Source organism: Trichoderma gamsii (assembly GCF_001481775.2).
Source record: "Trichoderma gamsii strain T6085 chromosome Unknown Scaffold_56.2, whole genome shotgun sequence".
NCBI classification, from domain to species: Eukaryota; Fungi; Ascomycota; class Sordariomycetes; order Hypocreales; family Hypocreaceae; genus Trichoderma; species Trichoderma gamsii.
The window spans coordinates 78,598-105,077 of record NW_020171393.1 but is presented as its reverse complement, the minus strand read 5'-3'; the positions used below and the strand labels follow the sequence as shown (position 1 = coordinate 105,077).

Genomic DNA, 26,480 nt, shown 5'->3' with positions numbered 1-26,480 from the left:
ATTTCAGCCACAGATTATTGATTACATTTTTGATGTTCAAATATTTACACAACATCATTCCTTTCTACTTCCCCTTGCGCAGCTTCTCGGTACACTCGGGACAATACCAAGTGCCATTAGGTTCGCTCTTGAGTCCAACACAAGACCAGTGAAACCACTCATATGGACAATTGTCGTTGTCGCAAGCCACCATATCTCCATAGCTCACGTTATAACACAGGCAATACTGTTTGTCATCGCCGCCATCCTCATCGTCATCGGCATCTCCTGGCGCCTCATTGCCATTTTTTCCATCCCTAGCCAAGGTGGTCCTCGGTCTTGGCTCGATGCTGTCATCCTCTTCACCACTGCCACTTCCAGCGTCTGACAAGTCACTATCAGCCGTTGAGGCTGGTGAATTTCTGTTCGACGCCTTCTTCACCCGTGACAGCGATGACCTATTGGGTGGCTTCTTACGCCCGCTCATTGTCGGGGTTCCTCTGCGGCCAGCCATTCCAACTACCGCTTTAACTGATCCTGCTCTCGGCCCAGCACTACCTGCTCGAACAGCGCCACCAGCTCCCAAGTTTGTCCCAGCTCCATTCTTTGGCGTTCCAGGCCCCAAGGATGAATGCCTCGCCAAACCACTTGATGTTGTGGGCATATTTCCAGGCCCCGTGATAGACCGTGGCCCTCTCTTCGTCGCTGGACCAGCTGAGCTCTCTCGCTGCCTGTTCAGTATTATGCTTGCGGCAGGCGTGGCCGGTGCGGAGGACGCGTGCTGCTGGTACTGTGCAACGTGCTGCTGGGCCTGGGGATGCCTTATCTGGGGTTGGTTGGGTAGTCGAACCATGGCCGGGTTGGCAGGGCCCGCAGCAGGATTGCGCGGTGAAGCCAGAGGACCGGGTGAGTTGATATTATTGGATAGGTTCAGTGTCCGAGCGGAAGGGGCGCTGTGATTAGTGGCACTGGGGCGAAGAAGCGAAGGAACTTCATCAGGGTCTGTGAAGCCAGGTTCGGCACGATCATAAAGCAGCTTGATCTGAATATCCAAACTACGCAGGTGCTTGTCCATGACGAGCTGCAGCCTTTGCATAAGATTGATCTTGTCTTGTGCAAACTGGTCTGCCCGATTGTAGTTCTCGCGGATCTGGGCTCGCAGCATATCTTCTTTGGGGTTAGGCTCATGACTCCCATTCGTCTTTATCCACTTTTGGATCTTGCCATCGCGGTCTTCGATCATGCGGATGCAATCATTGTATTGACGGTCCTTGTCTGATATTTCTTCTTGAATGAAACGAATCTCTTCGGGGAGGTTCTGGACCCGGTTGATCCAGTCATCGAGGATCAAGCCGGGGTCGAGAGGCTCGGCTTGCGGCATCCTCTTGACAAAATCGATGGACAAATCGTCTCTAGGCATGATGGTTAATGACTTGGCAACGCCGAGCCCATGGAATTTTGATGATAAACAGGTGAAGGATAGACGGCAGCCGCCAGAGATGAGATGGCCGGGCTGGCAAACGAGCTGAGGCTGATGCAATTTGATGAAATGAAAAGCTCTTGAATGAGACAGTGTAACGCTGTGGCAGAGGAGACGGGACGGGCACCGGCACAGCCGTAAAGAAGCAGTAGAAGATGAGACTTGAAAAATACAGGCTGATACTAATACTAGGCCATGTGCTTCAACGGTGCGGTGATTGCGCTTTCGTCTATTCCGTATTCACCATATAAAACGATGGTTCAAAGAAAAAGAGAATAGAGGAAGCGAAGAGGCATAGCCCATCTACTGATAGTAGGGGACACGAAGTGGACACAGCAGATAGATGTACGGAGAATCAGGCGTGCATGGCAGACAATAGCTCTGCGGCCGGGAAAAAAAAACTGTCACCAGCTAATAGCCACCTCCCCCCGCAAGGAGACGCCTCTAACGAATGACAAACGAGTGAAGGGACTCCTCCAACGATGTGGATGGACCCTCTCCAAGAGCAGAGAGTGGTTGTCAAGAGCAACGCAAGGCAAGGCAAGGCAAACGCAAACACGGGCGCAGAGCGACTCGATCAATGCTCACCTCGATGCCGCTTCACACTGCGGCGCCTGTCTTGCTTTGGGTCGGCTGAGGGAAGATGGACAAGTTGAGCCGGACGCGGCGAGTTGCGCGGGCAGCGATTAAGTTGGTCTGGTTGGGCTGCCAATTCGGAGGAGATGCAGAATTAGTGATGGGGCAAGCTTGGAGGTTTATGCAGGCTAGGAGATGCAAGTACGTCAAAATCGGGTGGTGGTTGCAGGGGGCTTCCAGCATGTTCCGAGGCTTAGCCACCCGGAAATGTTCCGCAAAGCTTGTTCTGAATTTCGCAGTTAGTGCTTTCAGCTCTAGCTGCTCGTCATTGCTAAAAGCCATGGAAACTATTGAAGAGTAAAAAGAGATTCATGAAGATTTTTACAGAAAAGAGAAGAAGACAACAACTACTTCCAGGCTACAGATACCTAGATACATATTTGTATAACAGCTTTCCTCGTGCTCTACCTCATCTTTGTCCTTGCAAGAGCTTCAGAGCAAGCGCATCTCTCACGTGACACTGCTGGATGAAACCAAGTCGCTCTTTCAATCTGGAACAGACTTTAGCGTAGCCAATCCCAGTCCACTTTACAGCTACAGTAATAACTTCATCTACCGTCTACATTACTCATCATGTTATGAGAGTCTATCCCTATTCTTCTCCTCGCTTCGCTTCGCTTCGCTTCGCTTTCGAATAGCTTTAAAACCATTCAGCATAATACCTGTTCACGTTTCAATTCACAGCTGGAGGAAAAGGCCACGCTTCTCACTTGCACGCTCATTCAGGTCTTCAGGTTTACGCACCCTGCCCATCGTTACGGTCTCTTCCCCCGAGGAGGTGAGCGTCACGACGCTGCACCGACAAGTGAATTTCTTGAATAATCAATCACCTGTTGCCATTTAAACTCGCCATCTCTCTCATTTGCAGCGCACTCGGCACCGTCACCCGTCATGGACGCCTACAGATTCCGTGTTCCTAAGCCAAACTACCTCCCTCATAAACTGGACATTGACCCCGATCACGACATAGTTCAGGAATACGTCCAGCCTCTTGGCTTAGCCGGTGAAGCGGAAAATGCAAAATACTATCAACAGTGCAAACGCATGGCCGAAGAATCGGGCATCACGCGCCCCAAAGGCCACAATGTCTCCTTTCATTGCAACCCGGATATGGAGCAGCACCACTTTGGCATGACACATCCGATGAAGCCCTGGCGTCTGACACTCTCCAAGAGTCTTATCTATTCATACGGCATGTCATTTGCAATGGACAACTTCGTAACCCGGGCTGCTACCTATGAGGAGCTGGCTTCGTTCCACTCTACCGACTATCTCGATTTCCTGGGCACCGTCCTCCCCGAGCCGGTTCCACGGGATCTTGAGAGCCAGAATCCAGATCTGAAGTTTAATTTGGGCGGCTCAGACTGTCCATTGTTTGATGGCCTCTATGATTACTGCTCCATGTCTGCCGGTAGCGCGCTTGATGCTGCAAGGAAAATCTGCTCCAAGCAGTCCGACATTGCTATTGCGTGGGGAGGGGGCCTACACCACGCGAAGAAGGCCGAGGCCTCAGGGTTCTGCTACATCAATGATATTGTCATTGCCATCCTGGAGTTGCTACGGTTCTATCCACGCGTTTTATACATTGATATTGACGTGCATCACGGCGATGGCGTCGAAGAGGCGTTCTTTTCAACAGACAGGGTCATGACTTGCTCATTCCATAAATATGATCCCAACAACTTCTTTCCCGGTACTGGTGCATTAGATGATAATGGCCCTAAGAGCGAGCATAATCCTGGAGCACACCACGCCGTCAATGTTCCGCTCAACGATGGTATTACGGACGAGCAATATGACATGCTTTTCAACAACATCATCGGCAGGATAGTTGAGAAATTTCGCCCTGGTGCCATCGCCCTTCAGTGTGGTGCCGACTCTTTAGCAGGAGATCGTCTGGGCCGGTTCAATCTGCAAGTTCAGGGGCATGGAGCGTGTGTTGCATTTTGCAAAAGGATGAACATCCCCATGATTCTCTTTGGCGGAGGCGGCTACACTCCACGGAATGTAGCCCGGGCGTGGACATACGAGACCAGCATAGCCATCGATTGTCAAGATAAAATCAACCCTATTTTGCCAGAGCATACTCCATGGAGAGATCACTTTCGCCAAGATACCCTCTTCCCCACTCTGGAACAAATCTTGGGCGAGCCGCGACAGAATCGCAATCCCCAGAAACGTTTACAGGACATCGTTCAGCATGTTACAGAGCAGCTACGCTTTGTACAGGGAGCGCCAAGCGTTCAGATGCAGGTCATCCCACCCAACTTGGGCGGCTTTAGAGACGACGTGGAGGCCAGGTTGAAAGAGGAACAGGACGAGAGGAACGATCAGCTACGAAAGGAAAGGGAGTCTGGAGCGGGAACCGCCATGGAATTTTAATTTATCAACGACTCATTATATCTTCACCCCAGGACCAACTGCTGCGTGAGCAGATTCTTTATAATTGGAAACAATAAACCCGTAGACAGCAAAGAGACAAGAAAAAAAAAAGCAACATTAAATGAGATCCAAGTGCTGTGTACCGCCAAAGAAGGCGTATGTCTATATATCACACGCGGCATCATGGCGGGCAAGCAGCCAGGGACAGCAGAAGAGAGGCGCAAGTGCACTAGTGGAAGGCCGAATGATCCTTTCAATGGCCCTCCTGGTATCGCGAGTACGTCCCCCTTTCATCCATACAGGCTTCGAACCAGGTTTTCCGTCACACGACAAAGACGGCCCAGATTACCTCCCACCACGTGCTCCGCACAAGTAATATGCACACGAATATCTAAATATAAGTACTGGGGAAATTTTCAACAGTTCAACCCGGAGCCGTCGCCTTAAAAGTATCGAACGACAGCGTTACCGCCCTTAGGCATGGAGGTCTATCAAATTCATGTTAGTTTTCTCCTTGTCTTTCCCTTATATTTGGGAGTGCTTACCGTGCAACCATTGCTACCGCCGGTCCACACGCCGTTGACGTATGAGCACTTGCTGCTGACATCACCGGTAATCTCAATGTTGAAGTCGAGCAGGGCAGTGCTGGTGGGCAGGTTCTGGAAGATGGAAAGCCAAGTGGTGCCATCGGAAGTCTGGCCAACACCGAGGTTGACAGGAGCCCAGTTACCAGCACCCAGCTTATCGAGAGGGCTGGTCCAGACGCAAGAGTCGGCGACTGAGTAACCCTTCTTGTTGATGTAGTACTGGGCAGAAGTCTGCTTGTTGTCCCAGACATAGTAGTCGGACTCAATGGGGTTGGTGATGGGAATGGATTCACCGGCGGTGGCACATGCGGGAATGACCATGCTCTCGATACCAGGGTAGTCGGTACGGCAAGTGCAAACAGAGTCATCGAGATCGTTCTTGACGGTCACGCCACCAGCGCCCTTCTGGCAAAGCGTGGGGTGCGAGGTGCGCGTAAGCTCGAGCATTCCATCCGCATTGCAGTAGAGGCCACCAATGGACTCCAAGGTAGAGCCCTGAGCGGCGGGCCATTGAGTCTTCTGATAACCAGGAGGGCAAGCATAAGAGCACATAGCATTCGGCTTGCAGCCCTGGCCAGAAACAGCAGTGATAATCGTGTTGATGACTTCGGAAGCCAGAGTATAATCAGGCACATACTGGATACCAGACCAGCCTCCCGTGCCCAGGTACTCCAGGGCCACCGCGCCGTAGTCGGATGGGAACTGAGAGCAAGGAATTTTTCCGCTGGGAAAGTTGGCGGTCAATCCGGTACCACCAGAGGGCTGCTGGGCAGGGGCCGAGGACTTGGGAGGAGCCGCCTTGCTGGTCGTGGGCTGGGCCGTGGTCGTGGGCGGTGGCGGGGGAGCAGAGGTCGAAGTCGACGCGGGAGCTGACGAGGAAACGGCCTCTTCAATGAACTGGGCCTTCATGTCGCCAGCGGTGCTTGAGGGCGCAGGAGGAGGAGGAGGAGGAGGCGGCGGGGGGACGTAAGTTGGCTGGGTCTCTCCGACGACAACGTATTCGCCCTTGGCCAGACCGTCCTTGGCTGCGGCAGCGTCAACGAGCTTGCCATCGAGCACGTACTGAGTGGCGGTTGGGCCGACGACGACGGTGGTGACAACGCTCGCGTCTCGCTTCTCGACCTTGGCAGCAGCCGCCTTCTTCGCGTGGTGGTGGTGGTGATGGTGGTGAGAAGGGCTGGCGAAAGCGCTAGCAGCCAAAGAGGCAGCCAGAATCGAGTACTTCATCTTTGCGGTTTGATCTCTAATTCGTACTGCTCACGGATCGCAACTGATTAGACCAACTATTCTGACCGATGTCGATATACCTCTGTGCTATACGAACACAGCCGCTGAAGCCAGGCGAGGGGAGGGGGGATGGACAGCAACCGCGATTCTTGGACGCTTCGAATGTACTTACCTGACGAAAGTAAAACAAGAAGCGATATATATCAAAAAACGAGAGTAATTGGCGTGATGAACCTGACTTTAAAAGAGTGTGATAGAGAGCAGACAAAAACTCTCTGTTGGAGGAATAGAAAAAGGGCACGACGCGAATGAGGATGATGAACAAGAACGAAGCATCAAAAGGGAGGGCAGGACAGGTAGAAAAACGGAGCTGGATGCATGGGGGAGGGGGGACCTGGTCAGTCTCCATGGCATTGACCCACGAAGATCAATAACCCAAGGAGGGGGATGCCAGGGATGTGCGCAAAGCGAGACAAGGGGGTGCCACTCCTGAGAAGGGGGTGGCCTCTGGGAAATTGCTTTTTCAGCGCCGGTCTGGCGCCAAAGCGAATCACTCGTCGCTCGCAATATGCAAGGCACACAAAGTGCTGCTACGAGTCTACGACTACGGCCGTGTTTATGATTTGAGCGACAATGCAATTTGCAGAGCGGGGAGAGAGGAGAGCGAGGAGAGAGCGCGCAAGAGGATGAAGAGCTGCTGCTCACCGCATCCCGCATTGCCTGATGCCGGGACGGAGCTTGTTGCCGGCTCTTCGCATCGGACGTGGTCCGCGACTCTGCCAGATCCAGGGGCGCCTAACCCGTCTCTCCTCACACATGCTTGTGCGTATACCTATTATTAGTACACACAGCAATTAGTACTGCATACAAGTATGTACCTACGCATTGTCTACTCCATACCGACTTTGGAAGCAGGGTTCATAGCTGTATGCTATGGAGCATTTCGCTGCGTTGCAGATAGAATGACGAGAATCAAAAACAAAAGAGGCCATCGCCAGCAACGCTGAAACGGCCGGGCCTGCAAGAGGCCGCTAGCCCAGCCGCCGACCTGCAGAGCTAACCAGCGCTGCTAGTCAACGATCGCCGCCGCAGGCCAGGAAATGAGCCAGGATGTTCCAGGTCTTCCAATAGAAGGCACCAGCGGCTGGGTAAAACAATAAAATGACGCCGGTACGAAGCTTTCTGGACGCCAGATTCGGCAACTTGTCCCTGTGCCCCGTAGCTCAGGTAGGACAGTGGTACTACAGGACCTGTTCTGTGCTGCTAGCACTACAGCAATGTACAAGTACTGGGTGCTTTGACAGTAGAGAGGCGCCTTGATGGTGGCACGAGAACAGGCACAGAGGCGTCGGACAACATTTCGCTTGTGCCAATTAATTACTAAATCACACAAGGTTCGGCGCAGGAAAAATTGGGTATAGCACGCAGCCCCTTCTGGAAGCGCCGCCAGCGAGTCCCATGCTGAGGCCCATGCGGTGGCTGTTGTTGGTACCTGAGCATGTACCGGCGGAGCGAGCGACGTGCTCTTCTCTGCTGGAATACAAGTATACTGAGTTATATGTGCAGATGATATTTAATTGAAGATTTAAGAGAAAGACGCAGTGTATAGAGACCGGGAGCAGAAGGCATACAGAAACAGCTTGGATAGAGTAAACCAGAACTTTGACTTTGACTTTGCTGCCAGAGTGACAGATACGCGTGTTTTTGCGCAGCTCGTGCCTTGCGTTAGCGGCGCAAGGTGCCTGGGCTAGGCTGGTTTGAGGCACTTTTTCCCCTGAGCTGGGCTCGCTAAAGCACTTGTGGCTACGGAGGACGCCGGCTCCTTATTGCTCCCTCCCTAGGCTCTTTTGAGATTCCAGAAAAAATGAGGGGTTCGATGCGTGAATGCGGAATGAAGTTGCGTCAACACGAGCAAAAGTGCAGAGGAGCGCCAAGACAATGCAGCAAACAATATCTGCAATTTGGCGTTAGTACTCCATTTTGCTTCTACTAATTATTCCACTGTCGACTTACTCTGCTAGGGTCCTATGACATCAAGTAGCAGCACGGGTAGCCCCGTCGGCATCGACATGAGCGGAAATCTTTAGTGCCATGCGTGTCAGATATATCCCCTTTTTTCCGATGGTAAGAAAGAAGAAAAAAACACCAAGCTTTGTTTGAGCGGGTTTCTGCTACAGAAATGCATCTTTTTGGCAGCTGTCAGACCAGGTCGATGGGTACCTAATTATGTAATTGCGCGGGAGAGCAAAGAAGGAATGGAAAGCACCGACCACGCCTTATTTCGCCTTTGTCTGTAGTACAGAGTTGTGGCTAGCATGTTGTAGTATAGTGTTATTTAACATGCCGCCAAGGAAGCCGCAGCATGTTCTGGACCCGACAACTCGCATGTGCCAAGTGAGCATATTTGAGTGTGCCTTGGCTTTAATTCTTGGAAGCGGGGGGGCTGTTTGTCTATCTGAGGGCTGAAGGTGGCTTTTCTTTTCCATTGAGTTTGACGTGAAGCGATTGAGGCAAAGGATGAAACAGCACATGCTAGGATTGTTAATGAAAACATGTTGAGAGACGAGATAGTAATTACAATGGAAGCGTGGGTGTATGACACAGATAGATTATGTGCGCAACAACTGTGCCTATATTGAATGCAATGTGTAAATTAATACGGTGCACTACAGCAGAACTCTTCGTCACATTATAGGCTAATCAGTTCGACATCTGACATGTTCAGCACAGATCTCTCGATGCATCTCTTTGGGCAGCGATTCACCCTCGTCCATGGAGCAGAGGCTACCGAAGAGTATGGATCGACCGAAGAGTATGGGTCGGAGAGAAAAAAAAGGAATTCGCCTGAACGCTTCTTCTACGGACTTTGCTGGATGCTTGGAATGCAACGAGAGCTCCAGAGCTTGAAGAAAGATAGAGCCTCATTGGGGATGTCCGCAGAGACGAATAGCAGAGGAGACGAGAAATCAGGGGATCTCTCCACCAGCGACGCAGGGTAGGGATGAATGCCGCATGGCCGTGGAGCATGGCACGACATGGCAGCAACGTTCTGTTTTGTACGGGCATTCCGATTGCGCAGGTTACGAGATGGTGCAAAGAGATGGACAGGATTTCCTAAGCCTACTTTTTCATGGATGCAATATCAAGCCCATGATACTAGGTATTCTACCAGTATTATACCCCGTATTGATCTATCACAGAAAATGACAGGCCGGGCACATGTAGTATTGATGCCACTTGCAGCAGTATTTTGGCACTTGTCGGTAAGATGACGTCGCCCTGGAGTGGCTGAGCCGAGATTCAGCTGGCAACTTTTGATTGCTCGTGTTGTTGTTATGCGCCTTCTATCCTACATTGGTATAGCCGATGGGAGTCATCAACAGGGAAAGCTAGGGCGGGTTTTGGGGTAATCACTGGAGAGAGAAGAAAAAATACAAGCAAGAATAACAAGACGAGGCAGAGACAGTTGGTATGTGAAAATGAAAGTAACTGCCCTAAAATTATTGCTGGGTTAGCCTTTCACACGAGTGCCCCTATGTGCAGTTGTAAGTGTAGAGCTCTACGTAAAAGGTCGGTCACTACTGGTAGTCTCTCCATGGAGAGGAATAGGTTAACTATTCCATATCTATTTCTTCGCGTGTTTCGTGTTCACTCTCTACAACAGCCAATCATGCTAGTGAGTGACAGGTGTCATAGAGTATCGTATATGGAACAACCCGTATTCTGCCCTTGCTGGTTTTACAAAGGTGGAGAGCTCTAAAGCCATGACAGTGGCTGATGCCGGGTTAGTGTGCGGTAGCACGTCGTTTGGCACCGCCACGCCCTCAACATGAACTCAGCCGTTGACCGTACCGTACAGTAGGCAGGCAGTGCTGGCAGCGCATCTGCAGAGAGCACGGCGAAGAGATGCACTGCGTATTGCGGTTCGCGTATGCTTCGTAACTACCTACGCTGTATCTGTGTGATAGCTAGACGAGTGATGGACTCTTGTGTGAACTGCCCGTTGTGCATCTATATCCCGAGTCAAGCTCATGGCAGGCTTCTCCTCATGACAACTTCATGAGGTGAGATGAGAGTCTTGACAGCTCATACTGTCTTGTATTGACACTGCAGGTACAAAAGAGCAACCTCGTATCCTCCAACCATAGAGGAATCGAATCTTTTGCTGCTTCATCGGGATCCTTCCAGCCTCACCAACAGGGGGGGGGGGACCGTCCTGCTCCAGCCACTGACATACAGCATCAAGGGAGAAAGAAGCCTCCTCTCTTCACTCTCTAGTCCTCTCTCACTCTTCTCACCTGAACTAACGGGCGCTGGCGTGGGCACTGCCGCCAACGCCGTGCATGCAGATGCTGCGGCAAGACGACAGACGCACCAGTCATGCCCTGCTCTTTCATTCTTCAGCAGAGATATGACCTGTGGCGGGCATGCAGGCTAGACTCGGCCAAAGCCCATGGCTGACAAAAATCAGCTTGCAACGCTGCCGGGCTTACCAGCCACTTGCTCCATCTGCCTGTCAGCATGTCGCCACCCAATGAGCTAAGACTTTATTCATCGAGGTGGAACTGGCGTCTTCTCTCTGTTTTCTCATCCTTAAAAGAGGCGCAGTTGTCTTGTGGCAGTTGTGGCAGTTTGTTGTGATAGAGCTGAAACCTTCAATTCTATGGGAGTGACAAGAATGAGTATCTTTCGATATATGGTCCCACGAGTGATTGCAGTAAGTAGCTACAGTTATCTTGAATTTTGATAACCTAGGCTTACTGACTGTTCCGATTGGAAGCTCGGAGAAGTACAGCGCATCAGAGGAGACAGCAGAGATATCCTGGTCCACGGAGCAGGCTGCTACAGTAGTTGTAGATACAAACCTGGCCGTTAATAGCCTACCTCCCCCCGTATCAAGCCCCCCCGATACCCTTTGCAGAACGGAACTCACTCCGCGAAGGAATAGAATACGCAGTACAAGTCAGGTAGGTAGGTAGGTAATGACAACATCATCAACATGTAACCGCCTCGCGATACCCAGGAGGTGGCGCCCGTCTTAGCAGCAGCACCATTAACGGTGAGTGATAAGCCCAGTCAAGACAAGATCGTCTCCAGTACCCAAGGCTCTGGGCCAGCAGCGCGCAAGGCCGAGGTATCCAGGACTCGCGTGGTCACGGCACCTGCGGATCAAGGTGCGCGCTAAGCTTGCCGTGATTATTTCCTGGTCGGCAGCCCAGTTGGAGATATCCGGCGTGGGAGTGGCTTGGTCGTTTGGCTTGGTCTCCGTAGAAGACATGGGAGCGCACTAGGCTTGGCATTACTACTGCTCCACTCTGTCAACAACGCTATGATGCTATGATATGTACCTACCTATGCGATCCTCAGAAGGAGAGAAGAAGAAAAAAAAAAGAAAAAAAAAAAAAACGGCACAACACAAGTGTAAGTAAAAAGCCAGCATGCCATGTGCAAAGCTACCCAGGTAGCCAGCCACCTTATTTTGGCTTGCTGGAACCGAAACAGTATCTAACCCACGTCATTCTACTCAAAATCTTCTAAATTGGTAGCAATTGTTAGGCACTTGAAAATGGATGGAAGAGAAAAGAAGACGACGTGACTTTATAATAGCGCCAGATCCTCCCATGATTCAAGTTTCGAGGCATGTCATCCCCCGGCTGGTGCTGCGCTGCCGCAGAAAGACGCGGCGTCCAATAGCAGCTGTGTGGCGCAGGCAGCCCACTGTCCGCCTTTTATTGTCCACCGTCCTGCCTCCCTGGCCCGGCTCCAGCACCGCGTACTGCGCTAAAGCTGGGCTCGGCCGCACTTCGACTTTCTCCCATCCCCAGCCTGTTTTCCAGCCCCAATACATCACCATCCATCTCCATCACCTTCATCATCAACCACCACCGCTTCCCATCGCCAACGCCTGCCAATCCCGGGACCTCGCAGAGCACCCGCTTGCCCCATGCAATTCACCCGCGTAGCCTCGGAATAGTCAGCGTCACCGCGCGGCAAGGCTGCCGAACCAACGATCCAGAGGAGCAGAAAATTACCCTACTCTAGCTCTCGCCACAATAATTCAGCCACACCTCGAGCAGCCTCGAAATGGTGTCGCTGGTTTAGCCTGCCTCGACCTTTTGCGACTGCATGCCAACCGTCTCCCAGGACTCGCCGTCGCCTTCATCGCCTTCCCCATTGCATCTTCTTATGGCCTCTCACGCTGCTGCCATCGCAACCGGAACCCCACTCCCGTCTGGCCTGACTCCAACCCCTCCCCCAGCTCTCCCTTTGGACGACGTCGCGAGACAGCCCAAGAGGCGGCGCGAATCTGATTCCTCATCGTCGCGAGCCTTTGCTTCCACCCAGCTCGATCCTCAATCGCCTCCATCGAAGTCGGCCAAGCTGCTGCTGGCAACTGGCCAAGCCCCGCCTTTGGAAGACGAGCGACGGCCCAGAGAAGAAGAAACAGGCGGAGAGGTTGAACAAGAGCATCTACACGCGACCGACGAGAGTCCCAGTCAGCGTGATCTAGCTGCTCTCATGTCTGCGGGGACCCAAGCCATGAGCCGTCCGGCAGACGCGCCGCAGCTGGCTCCCACGGCCGCCATGGAGCCATCCTCCAAGGTCGCTACGGCTGCCTTGTCCATATCACAAAACGGCGGCGGCGATCGTATCGAAGAACGAAGCGAGATGACTCCCCAGAGCCCATCAAGCATCGCCGGCGCGCAGGTAACCGAAAGCCCAACAGCGATGGATGTCGATGCGAAAGGCGAATCCCTCGTCTCTCAACAGGTTGCCGTACAAGACGAACGACCACAGCCTGGATCATTGTCCTATCCCGGTTCCCTACAAACAAGCGGCAGCATTCCGGATTCGCCAATCCGGGGCATGAGCTTTCCAATGCCTGCCCCAAGCCAGGGCTCTCCTCCATCCTCAGCGAGCAAGAAGCACAAGTGCCCATACTGCAACACCGAGTTTACTCGGCACCACAACCTCAAGAGCCATCTCCTGACGCACAGCCAGGAAAAGCCCTATGTGTGTACAGACTGCCAGATGCGCTTCCGCCGTCTTCACGATCTAAAACGCCATGGCAAGCTTCACACGGGTGAAAAGCCCCACGTGTGCCCCAAGTGCGATCGCAAATTTGCTCGAGGTGATGCCTTGGCTCGACACAGCAAAGGATTGGGCGGGTGCGCCGGCAGGCGGTCCAGCATGGGTAGCTTCGCCGATGGAGATGAGCTGGACGGCGCCATGGAAGGAGACGAGGCTGCCGTCATGACGGGCATTGCCTACGATAATCCCGACGAAGAGGAATTGAGGCGACAAAGCTTGCCCAGCCTCAGTGCGCAACATATCCCAGGACCAGCAGAACAATATGGAAGTCACTCCCGGACGTACCCCCCCGCCGGAGCGAGGTCTGCGACAGCTGCTGCCGGCTTATATCCCCCTGGTGTCGGCCAGAACCCAGCTGCGGGGACTAGCAGTACAAGTGTCTCTAATAGTATTGGAGGCAGTCACACGCCAAATACTAGCATTTCTTCGTCCGTTGCGGTCAGCGCTGCAAATGCAGGTCTTTATCCACAGGCTATTGTGCCGGACGGTGGAAAGCCGTTGAATTCCGATGGAGGGCCATCTCACGATGCTTCCGGTATCGCGAGACAGCGATCGCCCAGTCTATCCCATCAATTACAGCAGCAACAGCAGATGGGGAGACGACAGTCAGAAATGCAGTCTCCTCACAGCGGACAGAATAGACCAAAGCTTCCTGGATTGACACATCCAGGATATGCCACGGCAAGTTCCCCGGGCTTCTCTCACGGCGGCCGTCCGCCAACCGCGACGGCGTCGACCGGCGACAGTGGCAACATGTTTGCGCAGAGCGACCCGAGCGTGTGGGCCTACATCCAGACTTTGGAGGAAAAAGTCAAATCACTGTCGGACAAGGTATTATCGCTCGATCACGAGATGACTACGCTGAAAAGCAAGCTTGAAAATCGTGAAGGAGTTCCCGCTGGCTGAGAAAAAGCCAGCATGATGTGATACGACCCGCCTCATCATACAGCGCCACGGTGTTCTAAGAGGGTGGGGAGCAGGGCTAAACAATCTACATTTAGAATGCATTCGCCTTTTGGGGTTCAATTTCTCTATCTATTTCATACTGTTGGCAACTCATGTTGGTCTCCCGGACTGGCACAGAATCCTACAAGGGGGTGGGAAATGGCGTTCAGGTTTTTGGGAATCTGGGTGGATGGTGGAAACCTCCATGCAAAAAAGATGGCGACCGGTTATTTACGATTTGGTTTATGTTTTCCCTCTCTCTATTGTCCCCATGTTGTAGTAGTATACAGAATTTGTGTGATTATCAGACGTGCGATCCTGCTGTGCGGCATTCGGAAAGGCTTTCTCTCGTTTTTTTTTTCTTCCCCTCTATTTTAGAGTATGGTAGGAATGGACTGATGATTTACTCTTATGAATTCTTGAGTTCTGGATCTGTCAGAGTTAAGCAGGAAGAGTCCCCTGTCTGTAGGCTTCGAGATGTCAAATCTAACGCAGTACCTAATGCAGGACCTCTGTACAGCAGCTGTTCACGAGCAGACGGGACAATGGGCTCCAATAAGACAGCCGAACTGAACCGAGGCTGATGCCGACTTTCTCAGCTCCGTGTGAGGCGCAGGCGTGCTGGTCGGTACGTTCCGCGCTCCATTCGTACCTTTTGCTCCTACCTACGCGCCCCAGGGGTGTTTCTGGACAGAGGTCTGTAAGGGATTACTCCTCTAGTAAGTGCCCTAGAAGCCTTTTAAAGGCACTAAAAGACTTTGAAGCCTTATAAAGGCCCTGAAAGATTTCCTAAGCCCTTTCAGAGGAGTTACCTCTTGCAGAAGCTCTGTCCAGAAACACCTCTGGGGCGCGTAGGTACTAGGCAAGCTGCGGGGCTATGCATATATCGGGGACTCTGACAAGAGTACTCCGTATCATGGCTATTTCTTACACTGTGGTTGTCAGGTTCACTGCTCTGATGGCCGCCATAGGCTCTCCAGCAGGTACCTCCCGGGCCTCTCTAGCGCGGAGTGTCACGTCACTGTCCAGGGGCAGCAGCGCCTGCAGCTCGGCGCTCCGATGAGGTAATGGACGCAGCTTGGAGAGCCTGTTTCAAGGTGCCTGGAGTGTGGCGCCGCGCCAGACACAGAGAGGCTGCTATCGCAACTTATTCTGGCGGCTGCGCACCTGATATCTGCAATATATGTAGAATCAACCACCACAGTAGACCATATATTCGCGAGTGACTTCGCATTTTCACATCTCTTTCCGGATCACTCAACGCCACTGCGCACCGCTGCTCGAACGCATCAACCGAAAGACGAACCACAAGCACGTGCTACCTACTACCTACGACAAGTATCCCAAGCTCTTTATGGTGGAGGCCTACTAGCGGCATAGTCCACGAGGCCGCTTGACTGCATCTCAACCATGGCTACGGCTGAGAAGGCGATGCGGAATGGCGAGGGCCGTTCGACACACCCCAACGGCGCCGTCACGGTGAACGGAGACCACGGCCACGACGCCGATCGGCCATATCCCGTCTTGCCGGACAATGGACATACCCAAGGCCATGAGTCTGGCGCTTGGAAGGCTGCGGGCATCCGCTTTGCGCCGCTGCGCATGCCCTTCCCTCGCCGTCTGCAGACTGCCGCCGTCTTCTTCCACTGCATGACTCTCGTCACCTTGATCTCGCTGTTCTGGTTCACCTGCGCCAACGTTCTGACGTGGCCCATCTTGGTGCCGTATCTGGTGCATCTGACCATGTCCTCCGCGGCGACCAATGGCAAGCTCAGCTATCGATCCGAATACCTGAGATCTCTGCCCCTCTGGAGATTCTTTGCGGCGTATTTTCCCATGAGGCTACACAAAACGCACGACCTTCCGCCTGATCGGAGGTACATATTTAGCTATCATCCACATGGCATCATCTCCCACGGCGCCTGGACAGCTTTCAGCACAAACGCCCTAGGCTTCTCGGCAAAGTTTCCCGGCATCACAAATACCCTGTTGACGCTCGAGTCAAATTTCCGAATTCCCTTTTACCGCGACTGGATCTTAGCAATGGGCATGGCTTCGGTGTCTAAGGAGTCCATCCGCAATACGCTGACACGAGGCGGGCCCAGAAACGACGGGACAGGCCGTGCCGTCACAATCGTCGTTGGTGGAGCTCGTGAATCCTTGACGGCGCAGCCAGGAACCTTGAGGCTCATCCTAAAGGGCAGAAAGGGCTTCGTGAAGATGGCTCTGCGCACGGGAGCCGACCTGGTTCCCGTCCTTTCCTTTGGCGAAAACGACTTATACGACCAGCTGACCGCGGAAACGCATCCCATGGTCCACAAGTTCCAGATGTTCGTGCTGAAAGTGTTCAAGTTTACGCTCCCGGCAATTCATGGCAGGGGCATTCTCAACTACGACGTCGGCCTCATGCCTTACCGTCGCGAAGTCAACATTGTAGTGGGCAAGCCGATTCGCATCGACTCGCCCCCTTGTGAGCAACCGTCACAAGAGGACGTGGACCGGTACCACGAGCTGTATGTCGAAGAGATTGAGAAGATTTGGGAGACTTACAAGGACCAGTTTGCCAAAGGCCGAACGTCTGAGCTTGTTATTGACGCTTAAAGCTTGACTGGGGTGTTAGAGATGTCCTCGGCTTCTCTCCGTCTTCTCTTTGTTTCTTTTAGCTTTTCTTTCTTCCTTTCTACTCTTGTTTTTTCGTGTATTAATTTTGATATAACATAGGGATATGAGTTATTAAACTCAGGGTAATTCGGAAAGGATGGGCAAAATCATTTCAAGTAGGGTACATAGCCTTAATCGCTGGAGTCGTCGATTACGGATGTCAGAGTAAGAGCGCTGCAAGCAAGCATGTTACGGGTCAATAGATTGTAGAACTGAAGAACTTTTGAATATGACGATTTGGAATTATCGTCGGTTCTGACTCTGGTATTACCAATTTGATTTAATCTCATGCCTTTTAGCAACAGCTCTTATAAGCTTTGGTTGCTCTTTGCCCTCTTCATTTAGCTGTTGCGATTGATGTAGCTTTAAGATTGTCACCTGACCTCGCGTCTAAGTCCTGACGCGGTTGTCCCTTTCGCCACCGTGAAGACGTGCACGGCAGCTCACCTTTACTAGTTTCTTCCAACTCAATTCTAAAAGTCTCCCAATTATTTTTGCTTTTTTTTTTTTTTTTTGCTTCTTCTTGTTCCTCGTGACTTTCCTTTTGTGCATATACTTCCAAATTTCATCTCTCAACAACACAGCACACCGTCCGAATGCCCCGCCCTACCAGAGGTAGCCAAAAGGCTACTATCAAGCGCGAAGAAGACGACATCGACGAAGTGAAAGCTTCCAAGCCAAGAGATTCTGCCGCCGCGACAAAGCGAAAAGCAGCTTCCGAGCCCGATGTCGATGTCGATTCTAAGACTCAAGGTACCAAAGCTGTAAAGAAGCGCAAGGGAAAAGGAAAAGGCGACGAAGAAGCAATGATTTTGGCGGAGAGGACTGCTGTATCGGGTCTGGGCAAGGCCATGTATATTGGCGCTCATGTCAGTGCTGCAGGAGGTATTTCGACGCTTATGAGCTTTCAAAAGCTATAACAGCAATATTGAGTGCTAATGTTGAAATTTGTTTCCAATAGGCGTCCAGAATGCCGTCACAAATGCCGTCCAAATCGGCGCCAACTCCTTCGCCCTGTTCCTTAAATCCCAGCGCAAATGGAGCAACCCTCCCATCACAGCAGAAGCGAAAAATGGCTTCATAAGCCAGTGCAAAGAGCACCACTATCACGCCAATGAACATGCTCTCCCCCACGGCTCATATCTTGTCAATCTCGCGCAGGCGGACGAGGACAAGGCTAAACAGGCATACGACAGCTTTGTCGATGACCTCGACCGATGTGAGCAGCTGGGCATCAAACTCTACAATTTCCATCCCGGATCTACCGGAGGCGATACAAAGGCCGCCGCGATCAAGCGCATAGCGACACAGCTAAACAAGGCTCACAAGGCTACAAAGACCGTCATCACTGTTCTGGAAAACATGGCGGGCAGTGGCAATGTTGTGGGATCAACCTGGGAGGATTTGAGAGACATCATCGCTCTGGTGGAGGACAAGTCTCGCGTGGGAGTGTGCATCGATACCTGCCATGCTTTCGCAGCCGGCTACGATTTGCGGACACCCGAGGCTTTCAAAAAGACTGTCGACTCTTTTAATGAAATTGTGGGCGCAAAGTACTTGAAGGCATTTCACTGTGAGTTGCTGCCTGTTTCCCCTCCCCGTGCGTATTTTCTTGCACAAGTACTAATTACCGAATATCCAGTAAACGACAGCAAAGCACCCTTCAATTCTAACAGAGACCTCCATGCCAATATTGGAACCGGGTTTCTAGGCCTTCGAACCTTCCACAGCCTCATGAACCACGAAGAGTTCCAGGACAAACCCATGGTTTTGGAGACACCCATTGACAAAAAAGGAGCAGATGGCAAATCAGTAGAGGACAAGCAAATCTGGGCCGACGAGATCAAACTTCTAGAGAGTCTCATTGACATGGACCCAGAGACGGAAGATTTTAGAAAACTAGAAAAGGATTTGCAAGCCAAGGGCAGTGACGAGAGGAAGAAGATTCAAGATCAGGTAGATAAGAAGTCCAAGAGTGCCCCGAAAAAGGGCAAGGCTACGCCCAAGAAGAAGAAAGAGGCGACAAGTGACGAGGAGAGCGATTAGGAGAGGTAAATCCAAAAGCTTAATGTTAAGATACCTAGTGTTGACTAAAATACGGCCTTGTTCGATTAGGAGACGGTTGTCATAGATATTTGAAAGCGGCTCTCATATGTATAACATGTCGAAATGATGAAAATAAACTGCAGACGCGTTATACAATCTATAGTTGAAGATTGACTCTATAAACAAAAGCGACGCCCCTACTCTTTCCATCTTCAAGAAATGCTGCAAGTCTTTATACATCTTGGTCCAAATTAACTTGCACTGGTTCAAAGCTGTTACCAATTTAAGTAGCTGTGCACCTGAAAACCCCCGCCATCATCCATGTCTCTTTAGTGCACATGCCTAGGCGCTTTTCAACAACCGCATAACAGCAACATCTACATTTTGAAACGAGCAAAAATGAACATAAAAAATGCAAAAATGAAACATACAACAGCCGGTGTTCGCTGATGGTCACCCACTCAACTACTAATCTGCCGGTTAGTGGCTTATCTATGGGGGAGCAGACGGGACCCCGAGTTCTCCACTACCTATGGTCGTATGTACCGGACCGTTCAACTATTTCCTTTATAACAGTAGAGACGCCAATCAACTTACAGCATTGCTTGACTACAACTTAGTACTCAGTACTAGTAGTTGCTTCACAGAGGTCAAAGATGAGGAGTGCTTAATTTTTCCTTGCGAGCATCTGTCGCTGTAGCTTAGTTGTCCTTTAGGTAAAAGAAGATATTCTATATAAAATGCATTCAACAACAAGACCGCCCAATCTGGCTGTCGCTCTTGCATGGTAGGAATGACCTCAGACTCTGCATAAACAAGCGCGAGATTCATGTTCTCTTTCATGTATGTGCGGTCGTTGAGCAGATTACTTAAAACTGGTCTGCTCAGTGGAATCCGCTTTCATAGACTATGCTTCTCTGAATCGAGTATTTAGCCTTTCTTTTACTTGATATCTTGTCATCGGTCGTATGCATGCTCCGTGATATGGTTGGCATTTTCTTGAGCACCGATTGAATAACGCGAGCGACGGCATCGTTCGAGGCGTTCTTATCGAACGGCGAGCTGGAATTCGTTGTAATGGCGTAGCCCTGTCGTTGCTGACTGATTGACTTCTGCCTGCGAGCTATGGTCGAGTAGCCGCGTACCTGCTGGGCGCTCTGAAGTTTCCAAAACTTGGCTTGCAGCCTATGCAACACGGCCAAGCTGAGAACCAATGTTGGAATTCCCTATTCCAGCATGTCCATGAGAGACAAAGTCCTGAAAGATGGAAACCAGAGCATTCGAGTTGAATTCGCATCCGTAGTAGAAGAAGACGCTACCATTGCTGTTGAAGCTGCCATCAGACTTCTCAAAGAACCAAGTCAGATTCTCATCTGCTTCAGGTACTATCCAATATAGAGAAGGGTGGTCCTTTCTTATAGCCGAAAAGACGTTCTCAACAACATTACTAAGCCATCCGGACTTGGTAATATTAAGGGTAGCTAGTGTAGCTATAGGCCTGTTTGCAGAAGGCGGAAGGACGATTGCAAGACATGACATACCATCGTCATAGTAAGCCGTAAAGGGGTTCTCTGCAAGAAGCTCAATAAAGCGATCAACTGTAGCCTTAGTATTGGGATCTTTATAGTCTCCAAGAAGCGTCTCTTTAATTTTGTCAATATCTTGAAATCCAGCTAGTGAGGATACCTTTTGAATCTTGTCTCCACGACGAATCAAGGTACCAGCCCCAGAGTTAGTAAACAGCTCTTTTAAAAGATCACTAGGGTGAATAATAGTGACACTAGAGCTTTGTGGAAGAGTATCAAGGAGTTCTTTACTCTCCTTAATCTTCAGACGAGTTCCATATCTACACCATGGCTGAGACATAAGATCGTCGTACTCCTCATCAAGGTTAATCTGGGATATTTTGCTGCCATTACCATCAAATAAACCCCCCTTTTCAGACAGGTATACTACCTTGAGGGGTTCAAGGGCGCGAGCGAGTTCAGCAGCAGCAACATCTGCGTTAACGTTTAGAAGTCTCCCATCCTCGGACTCCGCTAAGGATGTCATTATAGGTAAATAGCCGGCTTTAAGGGCATGTGCTGTTGAAATGTTAGTGCATGGTAATAGAGCATATTTGGGTGGGGGGGCTCAACTGATTGGGGCGGAATTGACTTTTGTGATCTTGCCAACATAACCCCATTTCTCCTCATCAAGGTAATCAGCCATAAAGACACCGCTGAGGGACCTAGTGGCAACACCAAGCTGGTCAAGTTTATCTGTAAGCTTGAGGTTCTCCTCAAGAAACAGCTTCCGGGCAACACCAAGGGTCTTGGCGTCGGTGATCCGTATGCCTTCTGAGAATTGGGGCTCGACGCCAGCCTCCTCGAGCAAGCGGTTTAGCTGCGGCCCGGCACCATGTACCAGGACCGGAGTGAGTCCAAGCTCAAGCAGGAATTTTAACGATCGGCAAAGATCTTCAAGATTCTCTTGGATGATAGCACCGCCTACTTTCAGCACACAGAACGTCTGGGCAGAACTGAAAAGCTTGAGCCATTGCTGGGACTCCCTTTTCTGGCAAGTGTTAGTGGTCGATATTATGGCGCGGCCATAGGAATCGGCGGAGCCCATGACTCTTTTCAAGGAGAGAAGCAATTGGAGAGAGAACCTACAGATCCAATAGACCGCAAAGCCTGGCTCACAATTTCCCTAGTGACATTCCCGGAAGAAGACGAGTATCGAATGGTCGTAGTGTTGGACAACTTATTGAGGTTGCGATTGAGGAGGATTTGGGACGTCTTGGGCACGGCACTTGAGACTGGCTTGGCTCGTAGTGCCAGCCTACGCCACGAGGCAGAGAGCATGGTTTGGGGGGCTGCTTGAACCCAATTGACTCGGTGGTGGGCGCAGTGGTCGTCGAGATGGATATTGAAGGATTGAAGAGGCTTATATTTCCGATCGGCGACGGTGATTGCCTTGGTAGATAGCTAGAGTGATTGATACTGGTGATGGTAGTGGTGGGGTTCGTAACGTGTCCCAGCACATGACTGGAGAGAGACTAAGCTGGTGTTGACTCAAATCAATACCTAGCTTAGGTACGGAGTACTACTTGCTGGCAGCACCGATGCCGGAACTCTGGCACCACACAGCGCGTGCACGTTCTATGGGTATGAAAACGGTAGCGCTATCTATGTTTCAACCTTAAGCCTAGGATGAAACGGTTATGACCATTCTAACGCGCGGTTGATTAACTGCCAACAACGGAATCCTCTATCTCCAGCTTTGGAGTCTTGGGATGCAAAAAATGCAAGACATCGCACTCAAGAGAAGTGCTTGACAGGATCTCGAGCTTTCCACTCCCTATGACCAAGTGTGCTAGAGTTCCCGACTAATCTGCTTCTAACAGAGCATACACAAGTCAACTTACAGCATTGATGGCATACATGTTGATATTACTTAGCATAGGTAGTCCTATTGTAACAGAGATTAAGTATAAAGAGTGCTCAACTTTTTCCTGCGAGAATCTGTCGCCATAATTTGGCTGTCCTTTATGCAAAGGAACACGTTCTATATAAAGGAAGACGTTCCATTAATTATACGTATCACACGCTTGCATACATTTTTGCCGGGTATAACATCTATACATAAGTCATAAACAAAAGTTAAAATGAACAGAGAATATGAAAAGAGTCGATGAACCAAGGGGAAAAAAAGCAAAGGTTTCTTTTCACTTGCGACTCTTCGTAAAGGCCTCAACTCTGCCCATCGCAGCCTTTAGTCCCGCCCCCTTTTCGCAATTTATCTGCAGCCACGCCTCCATTCGCTCGCGTACAATCCTCATCGACCGCAGCACAGGCATTTTGCCGCCATCCTCATGATCCAAAAACGACGACGGATTGAGCAGCACCTCGAAGCAGTCTGACCAAATATCTGTCTGCCAGTACCGCTTCAGGCTCTCCCTGATCTTGTGCTTGGGCCCGCCTCGTCCTAGCCCCCCTTGGTCGGACCGCACCGTCTCAATGTATTTGCCGAAGAGAAGGCAATGAATGACGCCTGCGAGCCCGTGGTAGTCAATCTGCCACGTCCAGGGCCGGCCTTCCCGCATTTCAGGGCAGTCCTGTACGGTTGTTTTCCAATCTGCGATGAATTCCACGTCTGGCACAAACGCCTTCATGTCAATGCCCCTCCCAAAGTCAATGAGAACCACGCCGCGCGAGTCCCAGCCGCCGCGTCCATCGGCGTACCATTGACTGGAGAGAGCCTGCTCAAGGGACATGGAAGACGACCTGGGGTCAAGACGGAGGAGGCAGTTATCGGGCTTCAGATCGCCATGAAGCACGTCTTTCGAGTGAAGGGCTTCGACGGTGCGCAGTAGTTCAATCGAAAAGAACATGGCAAGCTGCTCATCCATAACCCCTGAAGGCTCCGCCCGAAAGAAGTTGATTACATCTAGCAAGGTGCCGTGGGGATGATACGGGAGAAACAGGAAGCCCTCGTCCTGATACAGGTGCATTTCGTGTGCTGACGAGATTGATGCCGTTGCCCGATGCTGGGGACCTAACCGTGAATGGGCGGTGCGCATGATGTAAAACTCCCATGGAGTTGGAGGAGATTCCATCTTCAAGGCTTCTATGGCGGCGCGATGGTTAATGGCGAATGCCCCCTTGCCCATAAAGACCCCATCTCCATTGCCTTCCTCTTGGTCCGGCCGTGAATTTTCCACCAAGTATACGGGTGCAAAAGCGCCCGCGCCGAGTTCTTTCCTCACAGTGTATCTGGAATTGCAGTCTGCGAACTGGATAACTACTGGAGGATTACCCAGCATGACTTTATCTGTACCCGTCTTCCCAAGTCTGCTTGCGGTTTTGGCGAATCTGCGAATCTCTCCGCCACGTTCGTACTTTTGGCTGTGATGATCGTAGAAGCCAGGGTATGCTGCCAACGGAGGATGTTGGTTTGTCAAGATCTTCAGTCTGATATTGCCATCAACAGGGCTGCATTGTGCCTCCTTGACGATGGGTCCTTTAGCAGGTACGGCTTTTGGCCCCAGAGGTGTTGCCCCATTGGTGAAAGCCCTTTCTTCTAACAAGATTTCTCTCAACGGACTGCTCGAGGGTTCCGAATCTGACAACTCCTCAATGAGCGTAGCTTGACCATGATGCTTGCTAGGCGTCTTGAATTGGTAAGCTCGGTCCACGTCCATATCCACGTCTAGTGATACTTCAGTTCTCTCCGCAATAGGCGTCATAAATGGTAGACGATTATTGGCCACTTCTGCCGGATCCCTATACGGGCGTGTTGGTGGCTCATAATCTTCCGGGGGCATGGGGATGAAGATCGTGCGGGTTCTAGGCGGTTCTGGCTCTTCGTCCTCTTCCGCATCGTCGTACACATATGAGCTGTGCGCTGGTTCATCTATGCTGACAATATTAGACGTCTGAGTTCTCTCGCTACCTTTACTGATCTGCGCATGCCTATTTGGAACATGTTCATATGTAGAAATGCCCAATTATTCACCGATGCTTGGGGTATTCGCTGATTCGTCTTCTTGCTCACCTTGTTGGGTTTGTCTCGTGGTGCCAGTGCTCTCAGCATCACTTCCATAAAAGGTATCGGTCATATCTTCGTCCTCGTCGGCGTCAGCGTCTTCATCGTCATCATCGTCTTCATCTTCTTCTTCGTCATCGTCGTCATCGCCAGTCTCGTCCCCTGCCAAGGATGTTGGCTTGAGCGGTGCATTAAAGATGTCGTAAATATCATCCGTAGCTGCTCTCGTATGAAGTGTCATGGTGGGCTCAGCAGCGTTTTTCTTCTTGATTTTGGGTCCTGAGGGAGAGTCGAGCTTCGTTTTGACTAATTGGGTGTCAGAAGCCTATAAATGAATTGTATTTAGTTTGATAAAGAATTGGAAACTTACTGATCTGTGTCTCATTTACCTCCATCATCTTCTTCTTTCTACCTGTGCGAGGTTCTCGAGGCTTCCCTCCTGCTACACCATTCTCATCAAGCACCATAGGGTCTCCGTCAATGACTAGCTTCTCAGTCGTGTCTTGAGTCAAATTCTCAATCTCATGTAGAGGTTCCATGCGATCTGGGGTATCGTTTTCATTCGCATGGTCAACATCCCACTCGCGATCGAGCCAGCCACGATGTGCGGCGATAATCTCTTCAAAGCTCATTTCGGTCCCAGGCTCCTCAGGGGTAGGATACACAGCTGCCAGATCAACGAAGATGTACTCTCTTTTCCCCGTTTGAGGATGGACCGTTACTTGATGTTTGGATGGAACAACAACAATATTTTGTATTTGAGCAAGCGACTGAATTACATGGCACCACAGACAGCAATACATTAGTCCTATTCTTATCAACAGCTGAACATCTCTTGATAAGGGGGGAATTACATACCGGATCTCTGAACACTGCCAGTTTTGTTCCCCCAGACCCCGGCTTCTTACCGCCCGCCTTAAGGGTCTCTCCTACCCATGGCTTTGGCTCCATCGTATTTTCCTTTTTCCGATCTGATAGAGATCCTATACTATCCCATCCTTTAGACGCAGCATCTCTTGACGACATGGCAGGCTGTTGAGCGTCTGCGTCAGAGAAGATAGCTAGCTTAGATTTTGCAGGTCGAGATGAGCTGCTAGCACCGCTGGTTTGTCTTAGAGCTTGGGGATCCACTGGCTGCGATGAGCTACCGAAGGGATCCATCTTACTGGCCAGCGCGGGACGAACAGTTGGCAGAGCCGGTGAAGATGGCTCCGCCAATGCATCTGGCTGCTGAGCAAGTCTTGCCTCAAATTCCTTAAATTTACGCAGCAGTCTCTGGGTTGGCCGAGCCTCTCTCTGGATCCCTAGCTGATATACCTCCTCTGCTTGCGCCCATCGGCCTGCGCCCTCCAGCCACGCAGCGTATTCTTCGTAGAATAGTGCAAGGCTCTCGCCGATTCCATGTCGGGAGAGGAATAGATAGGTCTCGCGGGGTGTGTCGGAAAACAGTTGGATATAATACATCCACAGCTTTATGTATCTGGGATCGTTCTTGTACTGCGACGATGCAACAAACGTTTTCGTCGCGCGCTCGAGGATTGTATGCAGCTGTGACTCTGCCGTCGCCTGTGCTGATGGGTACGCGTCTAAAGCCCAGCGGACATATCTGTCAAAGACGTCCAAGGGATCATCGGACTCAGATAGGTTCTCGATTTCTGCTTCAAACTCTGCGCGGATGCAATCGTTGACATTTTTCGTATCGGCCGGCGTCGGGGTGGACAATTTGTGTAGAGGAGATGGAGAGAAAAGACTGGCCAACTTTTTTGCTGAACGGCCGCCAGGTAAAGACTGAATATTTTCCTTTTGGTTCTCGATCACGTCAAAGTCGGTTAAATCTTCTGCGCCCGCCATTGTTGCGATACCATCAAATGGCGGCAACTCTTTGGTTTATCGAAACGATGTTGATTCTGGAGGCC

At 51.1% G+C, this 26,480-nt stretch overlaps 8 protein-coding genes across 8 annotated transcripts; 4 read left to right on the top strand and 4 right to left on the bottom strand.

The window, feature by feature from the left end:
* Positions 1–64: 64 nt before the first annotated feature.
* TGAM01_v210099 (hypothetical protein) lies at positions 65–1,399 on the bottom strand (the record flags this gene model as incomplete). Its single annotated transcript, XM_018809011.1, has 1 exon — positions 65–1,399. One exon carries the CDS (start codon positions 1,397–1,399, stop codon positions 65–67), a length of 1,335 nt encoding a protein of 444 aa, XP_018657780.1.
* Positions 1,400–2,986: 1,587 nt separating this feature from the next.
* Positions 2,987–4,477, top strand: TGAM01_v210097 (histone deacetylase HOS2; the record flags this gene model as incomplete). The annotated part of the gene is made up of 1 exon (XM_018809010.1): positions 2,987–4,477. The coding sequence occupies one exon, from the start codon at positions 2,987–2,989 to the stop codon at positions 4,475–4,477; it is 1,491 nt and encodes a 496-aa protein (XP_018657779.1).
* Positions 4,478–4,920: 443 nt separating this feature from the next.
* Positions 4,921–6,291, bottom strand: TGAM01_v210096 (hypothetical protein; the record flags this gene model as incomplete). The annotated part of the gene is made up of 2 exons (XM_018809009.1): positions 4,921–4,965; positions 5,023–6,291. The coding sequence occupies 2 exons, from the start codon at positions 6,289–6,291 to the stop codon at positions 4,921–4,923; spliced, it is 1,314 nt and encodes a 437-aa protein (XP_018657778.1).
* Positions 6,292–12,417: 6,126 nt separating this feature from the next.
* Positions 12,418–14,289, top strand: TGAM01_v210095 (hypothetical protein; the record flags this gene model as incomplete). The annotated part of the gene is made up of 1 exon (XM_018809008.1): positions 12,418–14,289. The coding sequence occupies one exon, from the start codon at positions 12,418–12,420 to the stop codon at positions 14,287–14,289; it is 1,872 nt and encodes a 623-aa protein (XP_018657777.1).
* Positions 14,290–15,738: 1,449 nt separating this feature from the next.
* Positions 15,739–16,929, top strand: TGAM01_v210094 (diacylglycerol O-acyltransferase 2A; the record flags this gene model as incomplete). Its single annotated transcript, XM_018809007.1, has 1 exon — positions 15,739–16,929. The coding sequence occupies one exon, from the start codon at positions 15,739–15,741 to the stop codon at positions 16,927–16,929; it is 1,191 nt and encodes a 396-aa protein (XP_018657776.1).
* Positions 16,930–17,585: 656 nt separating this feature from the next.
* Positions 17,586–19,035, top strand: TGAM01_v210093 (hypothetical protein; the record flags this gene model as incomplete). The annotated part of the gene is made up of 3 exons (XM_018809006.1): positions 17,586–17,874; positions 17,951–18,562; positions 18,632–19,035. 3 exons carry the CDS (start codon positions 17,586–17,588, stop codon positions 19,033–19,035), a joined length of 1,305 nt encoding a protein of 434 aa, XP_018657775.1.
* A 1,185-nt stretch (positions 19,036–20,220) lies between these two features.
* Positions 20,221–21,881, bottom strand: TGAM01_v210092 (N-acetyl-gamma-glutamyl-phosphate reductase; the record flags this gene model as incomplete). The annotated part of the gene is made up of 3 exons (XM_018809005.1): positions 20,221–21,119; positions 21,174–21,591; positions 21,690–21,881. The coding sequence occupies 3 exons, from the start codon at positions 21,879–21,881 to the stop codon at positions 20,221–20,223; spliced, it is 1,509 nt and encodes a 502-aa protein (XP_018657774.1).
* An 863-nt stretch (positions 21,882–22,744) lies between these two features.
* TGAM01_v210091 (BUB protein kinase) lies at positions 22,745–26,415 on the bottom strand (the record flags this gene model as incomplete). The annotated part of the gene is made up of 4 exons (XM_018809004.1): positions 22,745–24,432; positions 24,574–24,870; positions 24,935–25,334; positions 25,423–26,415. The coding sequence occupies 4 exons, from the start codon at positions 26,413–26,415 to the stop codon at positions 22,745–22,747; spliced, it is 3,378 nt and encodes a 1,125-aa protein (XP_018657773.1).
* Positions 26,416–26,480: the final 65 nt, after the last annotated feature.